This window comes from Psammomys obesus, unplaced genomic scaffold (genome assembly GCF_907164565.1).
Source record: "Psammomys obesus unplaced genomic scaffold, mPsaObe1.curated_primary_1811, whole genome shotgun sequence".
NCBI lineage: Eukaryota > Metazoa > Chordata > Mammalia > Rodentia > Muridae > Psammomys > Psammomys obesus.
The window spans coordinates 15,595,366-15,614,390 of NW_026596120.1; the positions used below are offsets into that span (position 1 = coordinate 15,595,366).

General features: G+C 48.7%; 1 protein-coding gene across 2 annotated transcripts in view; it reads left to right on the plus strand.

The window, feature by feature from the left end:
- Poc1a (POC1 centriolar protein A) overlaps nt 1-19,025 on the plus strand; it is a 70,080-nt gene that overhangs the window by 37,211 nt on the left and 13,844 nt on the right. For both annotated transcript variants that reach the window (XM_055629466.1, XM_055629467.1), the window contains one exon: nt 12,458-12,601. In XM_055629466.1, the coding sequence (XP_055485441.1) occupies nt 12,458-12,601 (144 nt within the window). The remainder of the gene's footprint in view (nt 1-12,457; nt 12,602-19,025) is intronic.

The window sequence follows — 19,025 nt, forward strand, 5'->3', positions numbered from 1 at the left end:
GTGTGTGTGTGTGTGTGTGTGTGTGTGTGTGTGTGTGTGTGTGTGTGAAAGTCAGAAGACAGCTTTTGGGAGTTAGTTCTTCCACCATGTGGGTCTTGAGCTCAGGTCATCGAATTTGGTAGCGAGCACCTTGACTTACTGAGCCATCTCACTAGCCCTAGAAATTCTCTGACTACACTTGCCCAAAGTGGTCCCCTTCCCAAGTAGCCCCCTTTCCCACCACCAGTTATTAGCAGTCCCGAGGCTGAGTTTTGTTCTCCCCACAGCAGCCATTATGTGCCTGGAGAAGGATGCTCAGGAATCAGGGTGTGGAGGACACATGTCTTGGATCGCTGAGCAGTGTGGTTGAGTGTGTGAGCCTAGTGGCTGACTTTGGCTCTTTCCTTGAGTCTTTTTTTTTTTTAATGGTCCCAGACTAAATGAATAAAGTAACTTTCTGGCTTCAGTTATCCCTCTGGCAGCGATGGCATGGGGTGGTATAAGCAGCCCACAAAATGTGGTAGAAGCAGCATGTCTGAACTAGAGTTCCAGAACTTCTTTTCATTTGAAATGGAAAAAACCCTTTTTGCATTTTATATTTTCCAGATTGGCTAGTAGTGTTGACCATGTGGTGTAAGGGTGTTGGATAATACTTATGTTTATGTTCTTATTGGTTACCATGGCAAATAAAAAAAATCAGAATAGATGGTCTCCATGGAGATTAGCTTCCAGTTAGTTTCTGTGAAAGTCTGGACACTGCTGTGGGCTCAGTGAATACTCTTGCTGCCATCAGGGGCTTTCTGTACGAAGTGCCAACAACTCGTGCAGACATTCTTCGGGCCTAGGCAAAGGCCTCCCATGCTTGTAGACCCCAAGGCCCTAAAGGTGGTGGTGACCCTGTGGCTCTGCTTCCTGCTAGGGTTCCCCAGCATGGCATCGGCTCACAGCACTAGTTCTCAAAACAAAGGCCTTTGTGCCAGAAGTGTTCAGGTTAGCAATGGAGTGGAGCAGATAGCCTATCAACCCCCATGAACCCTTCACCTGGTTTCTACACCTGCCAACCTTACATCATCCCCACATTTTTTAAAAGCCCTCAGAGCACTTCTTTAGTTCCAGATATAAAAGTTTACCCTAAATAAGGCTTTTCCTTGATTATGTAACCACAGGGCTCTTGTCACATTCAACAAAATTAGTGATTTCTTCAAAACAAATTTCTACAACATGCTCACATTTTCCCACATTGTGTCGAGAACGCTGGGTTTTGGTGCTGGGGATGTGGCTCCGTTGGCAGAGTGCCTGCCAAGCATGCACAAAGTACTGAGTTTGATTTCTCACACCAAATAAAACTAGGTGTGATATATGCCTGTAACTCTAGACTTCGGGATCAGAAGCAGCAGGATCATAAGTTCAAGGTCATCCTTGGCTACACAGCAATCTCAAGGCAAGCCTGGGTTACATGAGACCCTGTCTCGGGGAGGAAGATGTATTCTTTTACTCAAATAAGAATATGAAAAACCTTAATGCCCATGTGAATCATCCTATTATCTGCACACTCATCTCTGCCCTGCCTGTAGTTCATGATAGAGGTGTTCAGAGTGAGGCCAGAGTCAAGGGGGGCTCCTGGACCCACTGACCTCAGGGAGACCTGTCTTCCTGGAGCTATGGTGGCTAGGTAGACAAGCTCCTGCCAGGTGACCTGGGGGCAGGCATTAGATAGGGTGCACCGGCCCTTTTGAAGCCTGCGGTGGGAGGGAAGAGAAAGGGATGATGTATCTGTAGTTCATCGTGCTGTCTGCAACTTCATTTGCTAGGAAAAAGAGAGGCCATTGAGACCCCATGGGACACGGCCTCCCTGGGAAGCATGGGGCACTGGCACAGGACTCTGGCTGGTCTGAGCCAGCTGCCACTGCTGTTTGACTAGAGTCAGGCCTGGGTATCTGTCTTGGCAGGCCTAGTTCACATCCAGTTATGCTGTGCAAAATATGAATTAACTGAGCTTGGGAGTGATGCCTTGGGGCATGGTCGGTGCCTCTGACACTCTCCATTGAACTAAGTACAAGGAAAGTTTAAAATAGCCAGCCTTTGTTCCTGGGGTTTTAAAATTCAACTCCAGTAGTTACAATGATCTGTCTTCAAGTGGATCTATAAATAAACTGTTACTGTTCCTCTTTGTCACCAAAGGCTTCCACGTCTTCCAGAGACATCTCTCTGCCTCTCATCTTCATTAAATGCTTCTCATCTGTAGGGCAGCTGCAGCCATCAGCAAGCTGGGCTGACACATGGAGTTTGTAAAGACAGCAGCATGCTCCCTTTTAAAAATCCGGTTCCCCCCAAATTAACTGCATAGGGAGAAATAATAGCTTTGCATCGGAGAGACGACAGTGCCCACTGATCTAGGTCAGAACCATCAGCATTGAGTCCTGTTGGCACAGACCCTGCAGCATCAAAATGTGTAACCCGAGTCCGTCACGTGACACATGAGGCAAACCCAAAGGGAGAGACACTTGAGAAAATAACTGACCAATATTCTTCAAAAGTATCAATGATGAAAGACAAGAGGACTGCGGAACTGCCGCAGATTGCAGGGAGCTAAATAAATAATAAAGCATGGAGGAAGGGGCTGGGGAAAAAGCGTTCATCACAACAACGTGAGGACCTGAGTGTGGAACCCCAGCACTCAGGTAAAAAGTCAGGTGTGAGAGTGCACACCTGTGATCCCAGTGATGGGAGTCAGAGATAGGACCCTAGAGCTTGCTGGCTGGCCAGCATAGCTGGATCAGAGCTTCAGGTTCTATGGGAGACCGTGTCTCAGAAAATAAAGTGGAGAGCAACTGAGGAAGATAAGCAGTGTTGACCTCTGACCACAGTACATGCAACACACACACACAATACAGACACATAAAATACACATACAACAGACACACACACATCCTGGATAGTATTCTATGCAGACTGGAGATCCGAGGACATCAGCTACAGAAGCCAGTGGAACTCTTATAAGGCTCCCCACTTGGTTAGTGGAATTTCCCAGTGTCGATCTCCTAACGTAGTGACTGTCCTGTGGGTACGTAAGCTGCTAACATGGGGGCAGGGAGTAATGGAAATTCTCTGTACTGTTTTTTTTTTTTTTTTTTTTTTTTTTGCAGCTTTTCTATAAGTCTAAAATTAATTCAAGGCAATTTAATCTTTTATTTAAAACCAACTACAGCCAACACTAGGGCTCTATTAGAAAGCTTCATCTTCTCCCTCCATGCCCCCCTGGCGCTTGCTATATGGAGGGCAGGCATTTCTAGATCTCCCTGAGAGACTCAGGGTAGCTCTAGTGGACTTTAAGGAATGTTTGTGGAGCTGACATGAACAGGAGCTGCCCTGCCTGAGACCCCTGTATGTCCCAAGGGAGCACTCTTTCCCAGGAGTGAGTCCTCTTGGCTGCTCAGTTGCATTGTTTCCTTTAATGATGATAATAATGAGTCTCTGTAGTCTGACCGGTCACCTTTATTCTGATTTTTCTTCCTTAAATATGTAATATTACCTCATTTTTAAGACTTCTTTTGGTTTATTTGGTTTATTTTTCTTGTTTGTTTGTTTGTTTAGCTTTTTAAAAAGGCTCTCTTTAAGTAGTCAGTGCTGGCTTGAAATTCTCTATGAAGATCAGACTGTCCGTGAATTCAGAGATCCACTTGCCTCTGCTTCAAAAGTGCTGGAATTAAAGGGGTGCTCCTCCTCCATGGCTGGCAAATTTTGTTTGTTTGGTTGGTTGCTTGTTTGTTTTGTTTTTTAAGATAGGGTTTATCTGTGTTCTCTGTAGATTAGGCAGGCTGGCTTCAAGCTTACAGAGATCTGCCTGCCTCTGTCCCCTGAGCGCTGGGACTAAAGGCGTGCCCCACCACCACCTGGCTAAGCATCCGTTTATTGTTAGTGTGTGTGTGGCCCATCAGCACTTGAATGTGGAGGTGAGAGGACAGCTTGCAGGAGTCAGTTCTTTCCACTCACTGTGCTTGTCCCAGGGAGCCAACTCAGGCCTTCAGGCTTGGTGGCAAGCTGAGCCGTGTGTGTCTCTCATCAGTCCTAGGCAGACTGTAGCAAAGAAGAGGCCTTCACTGGGATGGCCCTACCTCCCCCTGAGGCTCTTATGGGCCAGGCTAAAGGACCTTGATCTCACTGTCTGCCCACTCCCTCTGTGTGTTCCAGACCACCACCACCCCTTACCTTACTGCCACCAGTGTGTGGCTCTGGCTGAGTTTTAGCAGTACTGGCCTGAAAAGCTTCAATACCAAAAGGCTGGCAATTGTTTCTCATCGCCAGGAATGGAGGTCAGGGTCCTCTTCTGGGACTGTTCTACTTACATCATGGCCAGAAGCTAGTTGCTTCTCAGGGCCTCCATTGGTTTATACTGCTTAGCCTTCTTGGGTGTATCTTGCTCCCTCTCCCTTACCCCTGTGTGTCCTTTCAGGAAGACAGATCTCCTCACTTCTCCTGAGAGCAAAAAATGTGAACCCTGCCTGCCAGGTATTCTCTCCCCCTTTTGAAGACTCCCTACTCTGTGTGGGAAATACTTGGAAACTCTTGAAGAGCCAGGCTGGTCATGAGCCCAGGAGTCGCCGTCCCAGCCCTGGGCCAAGCCATGGGGCTCTGTCCTTTGCCAGTTTATCATTTGTCCCATGCCTGAGAGCAGCTCAGAGGTAATGGAATCATCTGTGCTCCTCTCTCTCGGGGGAATCCTGACATGAAAAGGTTCAGCATGTTACCTGGTTCTGTGTGGCAGGGAGGGCCTGGCATCAACACGCTGATCAGGCCCATGGATCCCTTGCCATCTATCTTAAAGACAGGAGCTTGGCTTCCCAGCAGCGAGAGTCTAGCTAGAGTCAAGGTGGAGCTCTGAGACCTGTCTGAGGTCTTCGGTTACACAGTGTCCCCACCAGCTTTGAGGCTGTTGTTTTGATCCCAGACCTTTTATCTCTCTGTCCTTGAACTTAAGCATGACCCAGCGCCCTCCCCTCCCCAGAGCCTAGTGTGGAGAACAGGCATGTTCATAAATCTAGAAAGTCAGCAGCCCTAAGCAACCCCTCCCGAGGCTCATGCTCGGGCGAACATTGGCCAGACTGCCAAACAATTAGATGCTTTTAAGAAACCAGAATTCTTTGTGGCTTCAGAGCTATGTTTAGAACTAGAAGTTTCTTCCCCTGTTGGGTTCCAGCCGGAACCCTAAAGTACAATACAAATAAGGCTATAAAATAGTCTGCAAATATGTGTGATTTAAGAAGATAGCCCTACAACTGTTAACTTCCAAAAGCAGCCAAAGGCCTGAGGTCAGGACAGAGACACCTCTGAGCTCCTTTTGCTGGGTAGACTGCAGCAAAAGATGAGCTGAAGAGATTTAACTATGGTGTGTGTGTGTGCATGCACTTATCCATTCCTTCCTGTGCGGCTCTCAGCCTTTCTTTGGAAACCCAGTGATATGCTTTGATGTGTTAAGCAACAGCTACCAGGCAGGCTGTGCAAGAAGGAAATTAGTGAGAACCCAGCCCTAGGTCATGTCACCCTCCCCATTCTGGCCCCATCTGAAGTCATTTGTCAGTTCTTGGACACTTTTCTATTATAGAGTTTTCGCTTTAGGAACAGGCCAAGCAAAGGCCAAGGTCCCAAGGTGAACATTAAAAAAAAAGGGGGGAGGGAGAAATGAGCAAAGGTTAATCATTACTCATCCACCCACCTGCAGGGCCCGTTCTATTAGCTCAGCTCACAGCATCTTCCAGCCAAATGGCAGGTGCTTCTGGCTTTTTGCCCACCATGTGCAGTCTTTGTTTGACTCTGCACGGATCCCTGTGTGGCTAAGGGCTGCCTGGGGAACCCTGCCTGTGGAGTCTGCTTCTTCCTTCTGCTGGGATAGTACACTGAAGTGAGGTGCTCTGTTTTACACATGTGGACATTAGTTCCCAGAGTAATGGCAAGCCTCACAGGTCTGTCGCCAGGTCATCAACTTGCAGTGTAGCGTCTTGGTGGGGAGGTGGTGCTCTTCACCTTGAGTGCTGCTGCCGGTGATGGGATGTCAGGGGTTCTGTGCGAGGCAGGTGGGCTCAGGGCACTGTAGATTTAATAGTATCTTTAGGAGGGGGCTGATGGAACTTTGTGATTACAAATGGTGATGTTCACCTTGAAAAAATGAGCGGTTCTGAGTTTTGGCAAACACATCCAGTTAGGTGACACCACACACCCACATGTGATCAACATACAGAATATTTCATTCGTTGCAGAGTTTCCTTGTGTCTCTTTCCTTGTGCACATACAAGCAACTGCTAATTGACTTGCTTGTTGTGGGTTTGTTTGTTTGTTTGTTTTCAAGACAGGGTCTCACTATGTAGGCTTGGCTGGCCTGGAACCTGCTGGCCTTGAACTCTGTCCTAGATCTGTCTGCCTTTGCTGAGATTAAAGGCATGTACCATCATGCACAGCTGTTGTGAAGTGGGTTTTTTCTTTGTTTGGTTTGGTGTTTTTGCATATATGTCTGAGTAATACATAAACATGTGTGGGTACATGTGTATGCAGTTGTGTTTGCACATGCTTGTGGAGGCCAGAGGTTAACATTCAATTATCTGTTGAACCCAGAGTTTGCTGATTCAGCTGCTCCAGCTAGCCAAGTTTGCTCTTGGAACTGCCCATCTCCACCTCCGGAGCACTGAGATTGCAGGCTGGCCATCACACCTGCTCAGATTTATGGGGCTCTGTGACTACAAACTTCAGTCCATGTGCTTGCGTGCCAAGCCCTTAACCACTAAGCCATTTCTTCAGCCCCATTCATTGACTCGCTATCCACGTTAGTTTGTACTTCTTAGAATTTATGTAAGTGGAATCATACAATTAATTCCTGATTTGATTGGGTTTCTTTCAGCCTAATTATTTTGAGGTTGATCCACGCTGTTACATGTATAAGTAGCTCATACCTTTTACTTCTGAGAGTGATTCAACTGAATGGATATACCACAGTCTGTTTATCTACCTGAGGGTAAACATTGGATTATTTTCAATTATTTGGTTATTGCAAACAACAGCAATAAAAACCTGCTGTGAAATTTTATGTGCATGTTTTTGTGTGGATATATGCATCTATTTTGCTTCCAGTGTATAGCTAGACTATATAATGGGTATGATACAAGGCTTATACTTATATAAGCTTTCAAGCAGCTGTCCACCTGGCATGTGCCACCATGCTAGTCTTATGTGGTGCTAGTCTTATGTGGTGCGGGAATCAGACCTTGGACATGCTAGGCAAGCACTCTGAGCCATAGCCCTAACGAGCCGTTTTGGAGACTGGGGGATGGTCTTTCTTTTAAAAATTTATGTGTATGAGTGTGTTGCCTCCATGTCTGTGTATGCACCACATGCCTTGTGCCTGAGGAGGTCAGAAGAGGGTGTCAAATCCCCTGGAACTAGAGTTAGGAATGGTCGTAAAGCCACAGTGTGGTGCCAGGGACAGAACCTAGATTCTACGGAAGAGAAAAGAAGCTTGATTCTTTCTCGTTAGGGTGAGATTGCCCAACTCTCAGTCTCCTAGGCCCATTGTATAGTCAGCTAACATAGAGAGCAGCCAGGAAGTCAGCCCAGAGTGATTTCTGTGTCAAGGAAGACCTATAGGCTATTCAGGTTTGTTTTTTAATGAAAGTTCATGCTTTGATTCCTCATGTGCCTGGGTAACTGAACACTAGCCATAGATAGAGATTTTAATGCAGTCTCTGCTGTGTGTGAAAGGCGGAGCCCTTGGTGGCACATGACAGGGAGTGACAAACAGAAACCTAGGCAGACACCCTGTGAACATACTGTGAGAGCCTAGAATCTACTCCAGGGTAATGTGAGAAAAGTCATCTACAGGTGCCAAGGGAAATTTTCACAAAGTTAAGTAGCTGTGTCTTTGGAGATTCATCTTTCTTGTGGTTTGGGTATTAAATTATTTGATGTAAATGGCATAGTCTACATGTGGGCTGATCTTTCTTGGGAGTTTACTTATGGATATATGAGTTTCTTTTCTTCTGCTGTAGAAAAGTACCCAGCAGAAGCAAGTTAAGGAAGTTAAGGTTTATTTTGGCTCACAGTTTGAGAGGATACAGTCCATTGTGCTGGGAAGGCATGGTGGCAGAGCATGAGGTGGGCTGGTCCTATGTATCTGTGAGTCAGGAAGCGGAAAGAGGTGGGTCCTGCTCAGTTCTCTTTTTTTCTTATTTTTGTTTTTTAAGACAAGGTTTCTCTGTGTAGCCTTGGATGTCCTGGATGTCCAGGCTACCCTTGAACTCACAGAGACCTGCCTACCTCTGAGCACTCCCTTGAGTGCTGGGATTACAGGTGTGCTCCACCCCGCCTGGCTTCAGTTCTGCTTTTTACTCAGCCCAGGACCCCAACCTGTGACCCACATTCAGGGTGGGTCGCTCCTCTTCTGTTACGCCTTTGAAAAACCTCACAGTCATGACCAAAGGTCACCCCCGATGACTCCAAGAAGAAGTATCACACCCGAGATCCACTAAAGCCCCTAAGAGACTTTAGGTTAAACTGTTGTGATCGGGCCTCTTAAACACTGCTGTGGTCACTCTGTCATTCCTCAGGGCCCTGCCACTTCTCACTGTGGCACTTAGCTTTCCCATGTCTGCCTGTGCTTAGTCACCAGGCTTCACAGGAAATGCCACAGCTCTTGGATGCTGGAGTGCAGGTGAGTGACTGCAGGGCTGCGGGGCAGGGCTTATGCCCCTTTGCTGCAGTGCAGATACTGAGGAGAGTCTGTCACAGGAATTTCACCACTCCTGTGGGTTGGGCATCAAGGATTTGTGGAGGACCTCTGTTCTCAGCTGGGCAGGCATCCCAGGACAGACTGGGAGGACAGTGATGCAGAAACTCTTAGGCCCAGGGGAGCTAGTGGTCGCCATAGAGATATAAGGAGAAAGCGCACGTAGAAGTCCCCCTGCAGCCAGTGTGACCTGTCACCTATCCCAGGCTGCCCGATGCCCAGGAAATTTGTGCTTTGAGGTTAGATCTCAGTCAGGTGGCTTCGAGCAAGTACTATAACCTGCCAGCGTGATCTTTTCTGAAAGAACACTTAGCCTGAGTGTCCTCTCTTTAGAAAATAACAGAACAACCCCTTCTGTGAAGGGCCTCCAAGGATTGAGTGAGGTAACATTAAATTGGGCTTGCAGTAGGTGGCAGGGAAACAGCAGTGGTCAGCCTGGCCAGCCTCAGTGCTATGGGGCTGGGGTTTTGTTCTTTCAGTCCAGACCATGGCCTTAAGTTCACTGTGTAGCCCAGGCTGGCTTCACATTCGTGATCCTCCTGTCTCAGCTTCCTGTGTGCTGGGGTTACAGGTACCATGCTCAGCTTCCAGAAACCCCAGGTTCTTTGTTAATTTTCTCTCCTTTTGTTTTCTTCTTCATATATATATATATATATACACACACACACACACACACACACACACATATGTATATAGGTATATATATACATATATATATACATATACGTATATGTGTATGTATGTATTTCTTTTTTTAATTATAAATTTATTTTTAGGCCAGTAAAGGTAGTGGTGGCACACACCTTTAATCCCAGCGCTCAGGAGGCAAAGGCAGGCAAATCTCTGGGAGTTTGAGGCTAGCCTGGTCTACAGAGGGAATTCCAGTACAGCCAGGGCTATGCAGAGAAACCCTGTCTCAGAATATTTGTTTCATTTTATTTGTTACTGTTGAGTATGTGTGCGAGCACTAGTCTGTGCATGGAGGGTGGAGGACAACGTCTGGTTAGTCAGTTCTTTCCTTCCACCATGGTTTGGGATTAAACTCAGCCAGCACTTCTCCTCACTAAGCTGTCTCCCAGCCACCCCAGGTTTCCATATGTAGCTCAGGCTACCCCGGCCTTCACAGCCCTCTTAGCCTCCAAGCGCCAGGATTGCATTTCTTTCCTCAGTTTCCTTTGTTGTGACATGAAGAGAGCCCATATGAAAGCATGGTATCCATGGAAACACAGTTCTCGATTGAAGCCACTTCCCCAGCTTGGAGCACTGTGACTCCAGTCCTTGCTGCTCCCTTGGATCTGCTCAGCCGTGGCTAAGAAGGAGCTTGCTAAAGTTGGCGCTCACTCCCCACCCCCACCTCATCCTCCACTGTCTCTGGCAGCTTCTGGGCTGCTCTGCAAAAACACTCAGAATTTCCATTCCCTCCTTCCCTGGGCAGCAGGCAGCACCAGTCTGGCCGTCCCCACGAAGATGGTTGCTGTCAGTGTGTGCGAGTACACTAGTCTGTGTGTAAGCCTGTAACCTTCTCTCAGGCTGTTCTGGTGGACTCGTGCCTAGTGGAAGAGTGTGTCTGTCTGAAGGGAGTGCTCACAGGATAAGAATATTTTTCAAGGCTTGATGGTGACTTCAAATGAGCTCATCGAAACTCATTGACCCTATTTTACAGGTGAGAAGGTAGAGGCACTAGCTGGTCATTGGTAGGACCAGGGCCCATCTGGCTTCTCCTTTCTCACCTGTGACAGAAGTGTCTAAGCCTGGGGATCACTGTAGTGGGTCCAAGTTTTCTTGGCAAGGCTGGTAGGCTTCTGAGATGTTTCCTTATGGAATGGGCTCCTAGGTAGGCACTGAGATCTGGAGTACATTGATCCCTGGAGGGGCTGGAAGAGGCCGCGTCCTGATAGCCAAGAGCTTGGGAACTGGCCACACTACACGGCAGAAATGTCAACAGTGAGCCTGTGGGCACGACACTGATTTTACTGTCAAGCATGTCCCTCTGACTCATATCTCACTTTTAAGTTCTTTGGCCACCACAACCGGCATTTTTCAAGTTCACATCAATATGTCCTTGAGAGTTTGTGGTTTATAAGATCAGAATTCTTTCCTAATAAAGAAAAATATTCACGTAGGTTCCACATGCCTGAATTGCCCTTGCATTCCTCCTTTGTCACTTGAATCCTCTCCTGGGTCCTTTCTTTTCAAGGACTGATGTAATCCAGGTGAGCATGTCCAGGCCAGACATCCTCCAGGGCTGGATTGCTGTGGATTAGTCTAAGAGGGAAGACGCCAAGGGCAGATGTAAGCACCCAGCTGATAGTGGGGCTCCAGGCATCCCAGTGCTGGCAGGGCTGGGTGGTAGCCTAGGTGGGTCATGTTGTACCCATTATACTCCACTGCCTATGGCTCCGGGAGGTGGGTGGCTTCTGGGTACAGTAGGCTTAGCTTTGTGGTGCGTGGGTGGTTCACAAGCTTTGAGCCTAGTGGTGTCCTGGATTTGTGGAGAAAGGAGTGATGAGTACAAGCAGGAGGCAAAGAGGGGTAACAGGCTGGCAAAGAGGCAAGCCCTGATTTGTCTGCCTATGTTCCAGCCCTTGTTTTGAGGGTGAAGTGGCTAGAGGAACAGGGCGGGAAGAAGGAGGCTCAGGTATGCAGGGGCAGAGGAAGAGGAGCTCCTGATGGGGGAGGGCAGGGTGCTTTGAGCAGAGGGAGGAGGACAGGTGCAAGAGAGCACCCACTGGAGAGGAGAGTGCGATGTGGCATGAGTGCCAGGGCACAGAGCAAGAGCGGGGTGTGGAAGGAGGTGGATTGGACTGGACAGAGCCCGAGGGTGTCAGGGGACATCTGGAATGTCCATGAGACATTGGGGGTCATCAGAGCTGGGGTACTGGCCCAGAGCATGGGCCATCACTAGTGTAGAGTGGTGCTGCGGGCATAGGGACCTGTCCCCAGGCACCCTTGCTCAGGGACTTCTGCTGCTCAGCACACACAGGCTGCTTCCTGGGCCAGGAGAAGCCTTCATCTGAGTACAGAGAGGGGCTCAACTTTTATGACCTGGGGGCTCAGTGACCCTTCAAGTCATAAAAACTCAAGTACCTCCCATTCCTGGAGTCCTGTTTGAAACAAGCCAGCTGTGGCTATCCTGAAGGTTCTGGCCCCTGCCAGCCATCTGGGCAGAACAGTCACACAGAGATCTTTGTTTTTGCAGGGGATCCGGGACAGGACAGGGTTGGAACATCCCCTCTCCTTTCTGGGCCACAGCTGCTGGGCCCTTAGGAAGGTGTTAGTGAAGCTCAGAGGAGCCTGTGTTGGGAGGGTGGAATTGGAGTCAAGCTGTCTGGGGAAAAGGGACTTTGGGGCCATGCAGTCTTCATGTCTTTGGCTTCCACAAGATGCATCCTAGATGGTTGAGAGTGAAGAGTTGAGAGCTGGACCAGCTTCCCTGGGGACCTCTGAGAATTATCTAAGGGCACCCAGGGGTCCACCTACCCCTTTGCCCAGGCCTCATCTAGTCTGGACTGCCAAGCACTCAGCTCCACTTCTCAGTCTCTGCTGTGGAAGACAGGCATGTGGACCTTGGTGTGTGTCCTGCTTCACTGCTGTTCCCTGCTGACACTTAGGAGCCTTTTCCTCTGCTTTCCTGGCTTATCAGATAATCCTTCCCCTGTTGCCTCAACTACTAAATAGGCTGAAGGACTGTTCTCTTTCTGTCTTTAGCCAGAAATGGACTTGCCTGGCCCACCAGGCAGAGACAAGAGTCTGGAGTCAATGCAGAGCCAGCCCCAGGAGCACATCAGCATGCCCGAGACATTGACCAGCACACTTGAGCACATTGTGGGCCAGCTGGACGTCCTCACACAGGTAGGGCTTGATGGGAGTCCACTCCCCATCTGTATCACTCTGGCGTTTGAGCCATTTGATGTTGGTTGGCAGGTATTGAGTTTTGTTTTTATGAGCAGGGTCACCTTGTGTGGTCTAGGCTGACCTTGAACTGGAAATTCCCTTACTTCATCCTGAGCACTGTTGTTACAGGCGTGTGTCTGTCACCATCCCTGGGTTTTTAAAAATAGGAGCTCAGAGTGCCTTTGTGTTCCTCCTGGACTCCTTGTGTCCTTCACTGGATCAAAGGTGTGATGACTGTCTTCGGTATGGCTTCTACTGCTGAAATGAAACACCATAACCAAAAAAACCAAAACAGTCTAGGGGGAGAGGGTTTATTTGGCATATCCTTCCACATTGTAGTCCATCAATTAGAGGAAATCAGGACAAGAACTCAAAACAGGGCAGGAATTTGAGAGCAGGAGCTGATTTGGAGACCATGGAAGAGTACTGCTTACTGGCTTGCTCCTCATGGCTTGCTCAGACTGCTCTCTTATAGAACCACCAGTCCAAGGGAGGCCCCACCCACATTGGACTGGGCCCTTCCCCAGCTTGCCTGCACCCTGACCCTATGAAAGCATTTTTTAAAATTGAGGTTTCCTCTTCTCGGATGACTGTAGGAAGTATCAAGCTGACATAAAACTAGCCATGATAGCGGCTTACACCTTTGATTTTAGCACCGGGGAAGTGGAGGCAGGTGGGTGTCTGTGAGTTTGAGGCCAGTCTGGGCTATGTATTAAGTTCTAGCCTGGCCAAGGCTATATACTGTGAGATTCTGTCTTTTAAGATAAGTAAATAAATAAACTGTTTCCGTGAGTGTGAAGGGGGAGTGGATGTCTTTTCCAAACTACACTATAATGAAATATCAGTGCCTTCCCAGCTGGGATCCTGGCTTTGAGCTCTATAAGCCCTAGCCATAAAGTCCAAAATCACCACACAGGTTTCTACCAGAGTTGCCCACCCCGGTGTGGCTGGGGATATAACAGTGCTTTGAGAGAAGTACTGTCCATTCAACCCATTCTCACCTGCCAGGGAGCTGGGAGCTGGAGTTTCTGCTAGCCTGAAGTCAGTGCTGTCTTTATTCCCAGGGTGCCCTTGGAACAGCTTCTTTAGCTCTTTAAATTCTGGTCCGCAGCCTGCAATGCACAGGGGGTCCAAACACTTGGCCTCCCATGTCTGTGGTAAGGGTTAGTGGACTTTAATCTCTGCACAGTATTTGGCTCACGCCTGGCTCTAGATATCTGTTGAGTAAGTGTTTACTGTGTTCTTCTTCATTGAGACAAATGTGGGTCCTCTCTGGAGCTTAACTTACATTGGCAACTGGCAGCTTATACATAGCAGCTTTAGTAAGAGCAGAATACCCTGACAGGAGGTGGCAGCTGCACTGGGGTATGCCCAGGGGAGCATCACATCTGAGGGAGGCTCTGATAGAAGAGCAACCTTCTGTGGTGAATCCCAGAGTAGCCGACACGTGGCACAAGGTCGGCGGTGGGCAAGGCAGTGTTGAGAGACTGGCGCCTTGGCCTTAGATGCCCGGTAGGGATCTAAGATTCCTGCATCCCATGCTGGGTTGTAGTTAATGAGACTGTCGGAGGGACCCATAGCCTGCTAGGAAGGGTTGTAAATGCAGGAAGAAGAGGGAGCAGTTACTAGTTTAGTCCTGTGGGAGGAATGCAGAGGACAGCTAATGGAAATGGAGCTGAAGCAGCTGCCATCCTTTCCCTGACTCTGGACCTTGGCTAAGTGAGAAAAGCCACTCCACATTGTGTCACATCATTGGTAGAATGTCAGCTTTGGACCCACAGGTGCAAGCGCCCACGGGAGAGGCTGGGTGGCTGGGTGTCAGGGTTGGAGGACTCCAGAGCACAGTGTACAGACACGCAGGAAAGCCCTTAACCCCTGAGGAGAAAGCCTACTCTGAAGAGGCGTGAGCAACATCCAAGTCTTTAAGACGAAAAACCCAGTTCAAGCCCAACGGAAACCACCTCATTTTTTTCACAGCTTCATCCAGTGAGAGGTCAGGGGAGGTGGAGTCATTAGGACATTACTGGATAAAATTGGAAAGAGTCTGAGAAGGTGGCTAAAAATACAGGAGTATAGCACTGAAACATCTCCTGCTGGTGATGCAGGGTGCACATGGGGGGCTTTGTTGTGTGTTGGCAGTCGGGAGTGTGATAGTAGCTTTGTAAGACACTCGTATCACAGAGTGGAGGTGGCCTGCAGCCAGGTGTCTAAGTGCTGCTGTGACACTTGTCCTACCTGACATTGTTTGGTATCTTTGCACATTCACGGTGGTATGTTATCTGATGGTATTCGTGTCTTCCTCGGTGCCACAAAGTGAAAAGTGTTTCCTGAGGAAGCTTGGATTCCATAAACCCCCACGCAAGGCCATGAGGCTCAGCCCACTTCTGTACAAGGTGTATTTGGGTTACTTGGACCATGGTCTTTGGAGGCATGGTTCTCAGTTGTTTTGTAGGCCCTGTTCTAACTGGACCAGCCCTCTCCTGAGGCCTATACCCAGGTAGCAACCTCTCTCTCTCTCTTCTGTGTGAGTGCTCTAGCTGCATGTACACCTGCATGCCAGAAATGGGTGTCAGATCCCAGTATAGATAGATGGTTGTTAGCCACCATGTGATTGCCAGGAATTGAACTCGGGACCTTTGGAAGAGCAAACAGTGCCCTTAACCTGAGCCGTCTCTCCAGCCCCAGCCACGGTTCTTTTCAAGTGGCTTGTTCAGCCAGGCTCCTGGTTTAGTTGTGAGTACTGGCCTTGGGTACGGCCCCTAGACAGTTATTCTTCACTGTGTGCTTAGTCCTCCAGCCCTCTGTGCTCTGGCCACCTCAGCACTGACTCCTGCGTCAGTGATGTCCAGATGAACCATGTGTTGGGCTGTCTGAGCACACTTACTACCCTTTTGCACCCCTTCACGGAAGTCTACTCCCGCAGGACCTCCTAGAGGAAGATGTTACCTCCTGGGTCCCTTACACTTCCATTCTGGAGAACATCCTTCCTGGGAGAGCCATGATACTGCAGTGGACAGTGGACAGGGGTGATTTCTGAATGAGTCATGGGTTCATGGGTCCTCCAGCGCTCATTACAAAGGACCCTTGTTCTTTTATTTTTTTCTTTCCTTTCTTTTCTTTTTTGTTTTTTGTTTGAGACAGGGTTTTGTTTTGTTTTGTTTTGTTTTGTTTTGTTTTGTTTTGTTTTTAATGTAGCTTTGGCTATACTGGAATTCGCACTGTAGACCAGGCTGACTTTGAACTCACAGAGATCTTCCCGCCTCTGCCTCCCGAGTGCTGGGGACCCTAGTTCCTAAAGCTGAATTGTTAGTTCACCCTGGCATTCCTGACACTTAGAATGCTGGGACAAGAGGATCAACAGTGTAAGGCCAGCCTGGTATACAAAATATATATATGTACACACACACAAAAACCAACCTTCTTATTCAACAGTGAGTGTGTGCGTGTGCAGCTCAATGGGGCAGCCTGTGTGGATGTTTGTAGTCTGTTCACCAGCAGTCTGAAGGACAGATTCAGAATCTCAACCCTCTCTAGGGTGATGACAGCCACCACCACTACCACGCAGTCCTATGAAGAAAAGTGCTGACGTCAGGAAACTACTTTTACCCCCTTGGGGCTCAGAATGTGTCTGGCTTCACTGCAGCCTTACTTGGTGATCTAGGGCAATCTAGGGTGATCTACGTCTCTTTTGCCTTGGTCTCCAAGCCTCGATTGCACCCACTCTCCAGGCCTCGGGGAGTATGAAATGTGTCCACATGCTGTGTCCTTCTGTCATGTTAGGAGCCATCCCTGCTGCTGCCACTGCTACGACCCAAGGCTTGCAGAGCCTTCTGTATGACAGTACCACAAGGCCTTCCTCCAGTCTTCTCCTGCCTCCTGAAGCTAGACCTTCCCAGTGCCCAAGAGAGCCATTTCTCAGCCCTTCCAATAGAAGTGATGGTTTCCCCTGTGAACACACATTCACTGAGCCCGTTCTGTGTTTGCCCCTGTGTGAAACCTAGTGCCATCCCTGAGATGTCTGAAACTCTGTTCAGAAGGGGGTGGCATTTATGAGAGGAACGTAACCTTTGGAATGACCCTGCAAGGTGTGGGCCCTTGCTTTGTCTCCTCCCGGTTGGTGCAGTCTTCTGACTTTCCCAGTCTCCTCAGACTGCTTTAGATGGGAAGCCCCTCAGCACATCCTCATGCTTGGCTGAGGCTGACAGCTCTTCCAGGGCTTGGCTTTGCACCCTCACTTGATCATGCCCCCAGATTTCCCAGCATCTTGCCAGAAGCTGAAAAGGCCTCAATAAAGGCTTCACCTGGATCCAGGTTGAGTCCACCCAGCCTGTGGCTTTGGCAGGAAGCAGGTAACCCTGTTCTTAACCAACGTGGGCAGAGCATCCCTGCATCCCTTGCTAAACAGTTTGGGTGGAATTTGGGATGTCTTCATCAAGAAGTTCCTGCAGAACCAGCAAGATGCCCATCCAGTAAAAACAGTTGCTGTGCATGCCTGGCAGTCTTTGATCCCTGGAACCTACGTAAAGCTGAGAGGAGAGAACTGACTCCTCAGAGTCATTCTCTGACCTCTGTACACATGCCATGGACTTTGTGCCCCTTCCCTCAGTAATAAGTAATGCTTTTAATAAGAAACTTGAGACTGAAGAGATGGCTTACCCGTTAAGAGAGTTTAAATCAAAACTGCTGGGGACAAAGCTCAGTGTTTTGCCCAGCATACACAATTCCCTGATTTCAGTTCAACTGCCCACCAAAAACATTTCCTATAAAACAAACGACCTTCTTGAAGGACAAAGTCACAGTTTTTGCTCAGGGCTCTGCAATCAGAGCCCAGAAAGCTAGGCCCGTGAGGCCATCTGCCCAGAACACTTGCGTTCTTCCCTGCCCTCGGTGAAGGAGAGCGCACTCTTACTACCCATGAGGCCGCTACCTGGGGTTTTCCTTGTGCCTCTGCTGAGCTCAGGAGGATCGGATCCCAGCTGGATGCCATGCTCAGAGTTTCCCAGGCTGTTCCCCTTCGTTCTTCCCCAGCAAGTACGGAGAAGCTCTGTCTTGGGATTCAGGGATATTCTCAGGAAATGAGCCACCTGGCTTATCAAATGTCTCACCACATCCACTCTTCTTGATTTGGAGGCAACCTGGATCTTGGACATTTGATATTGTCCCCATGGCCTCAGGTTCCTTCCTTCCTTCCTTCCTTCCTTCCTTTTTTTTTTTTCCTTTTTTAGTTTTTCAAGACAGGGATTCTCTGTGTAGCCTGGGTTGTCCTAGAACTCCCTCTATAGACCAGGCTGGCCTCAAACTCCGAGATCTGCCTGCCTCTGCCTCCCAAGGGCTGGGGTTAAATGTGTGCGCCACCACCACTTGGCTCATTTTTTTCCCTTATGATTAGGGATTGTCAGACAGTTTAGGGTCCTTGGTTAACTAGAAAACTAGACTGGGCAGCTGTGTGGTAAAGACTAGCAGTTAGTCCAGTGTTGTAAGACACCATGGGAAAGCCCTGAGACAGCCTGGAACACGGGAGCAGCAGAAGTGGGCATTCAAATCCAGGAACCCTGTGAGCTGCCAGGGAAGTGCAAATGTCTGTCCAGGTGTGGAGGGCGGCACAAGAGGTGACAGTGCCACTGGAATAAGCTATTGAAAATTAGGGATGAGTCTTTGAACCTGGACTAAAGCATCCAGGGCCAAGACTGAAATTCTTCAGAGATGTACACATCTCCTGATAGTCATTCTTCGAGTGAGTTACCACAGGGACCTGGGAGGCCAGTGTGAGAAGCGCCGTGAGGACCAGCCAGCAGCTTCTTAGTTTTGTCTTAGACACCAACAACAACTGGCTTGGGGAAGGTGTGGGTGTTCCCTCCTTTTTCTTGGGACTTATTTATTTTTATTTTATGTGAATGGGTGTTTTGTCTACTTGTATGTCTGTGCATCACATGTGTGTCTGGTACGGATGGAGGCCACAAGAAGGCATCAGATCCTCTGGAACCAGAGTTGTAGATTATCGTGAGCTGCCATTGTGGGTTCTGGGAACCAAACCTAGGTTCTCTGGGAGAATAGCCAGGCCCATAATGGCTGAGCCATCTCTCTAGCACTAAAAATGCTGTTTGGTTGGTTGCTTGGGTTTTTTGTTTTGTTTTGTTTGTTTGTTTGGGGTTGTTTGTTTTTGAGACAAGGTTTCCGTGAATAGCCTTGGCTGGCCTGGAACTCACCTCATAGAGATCTCCCTGCCTCTGTCTCCCGAGTGCTAATAGTAAAGGCGTGTGCTGCCATGTGTTTTCTGACAGTGGGGTTCACTACCTATGTACCCACAAAGCACACAGATCTCCCTTGGGAGACTCTGCTCTGAGTTCATCCTCAACCCCATCACCTCTACACCTAACATACA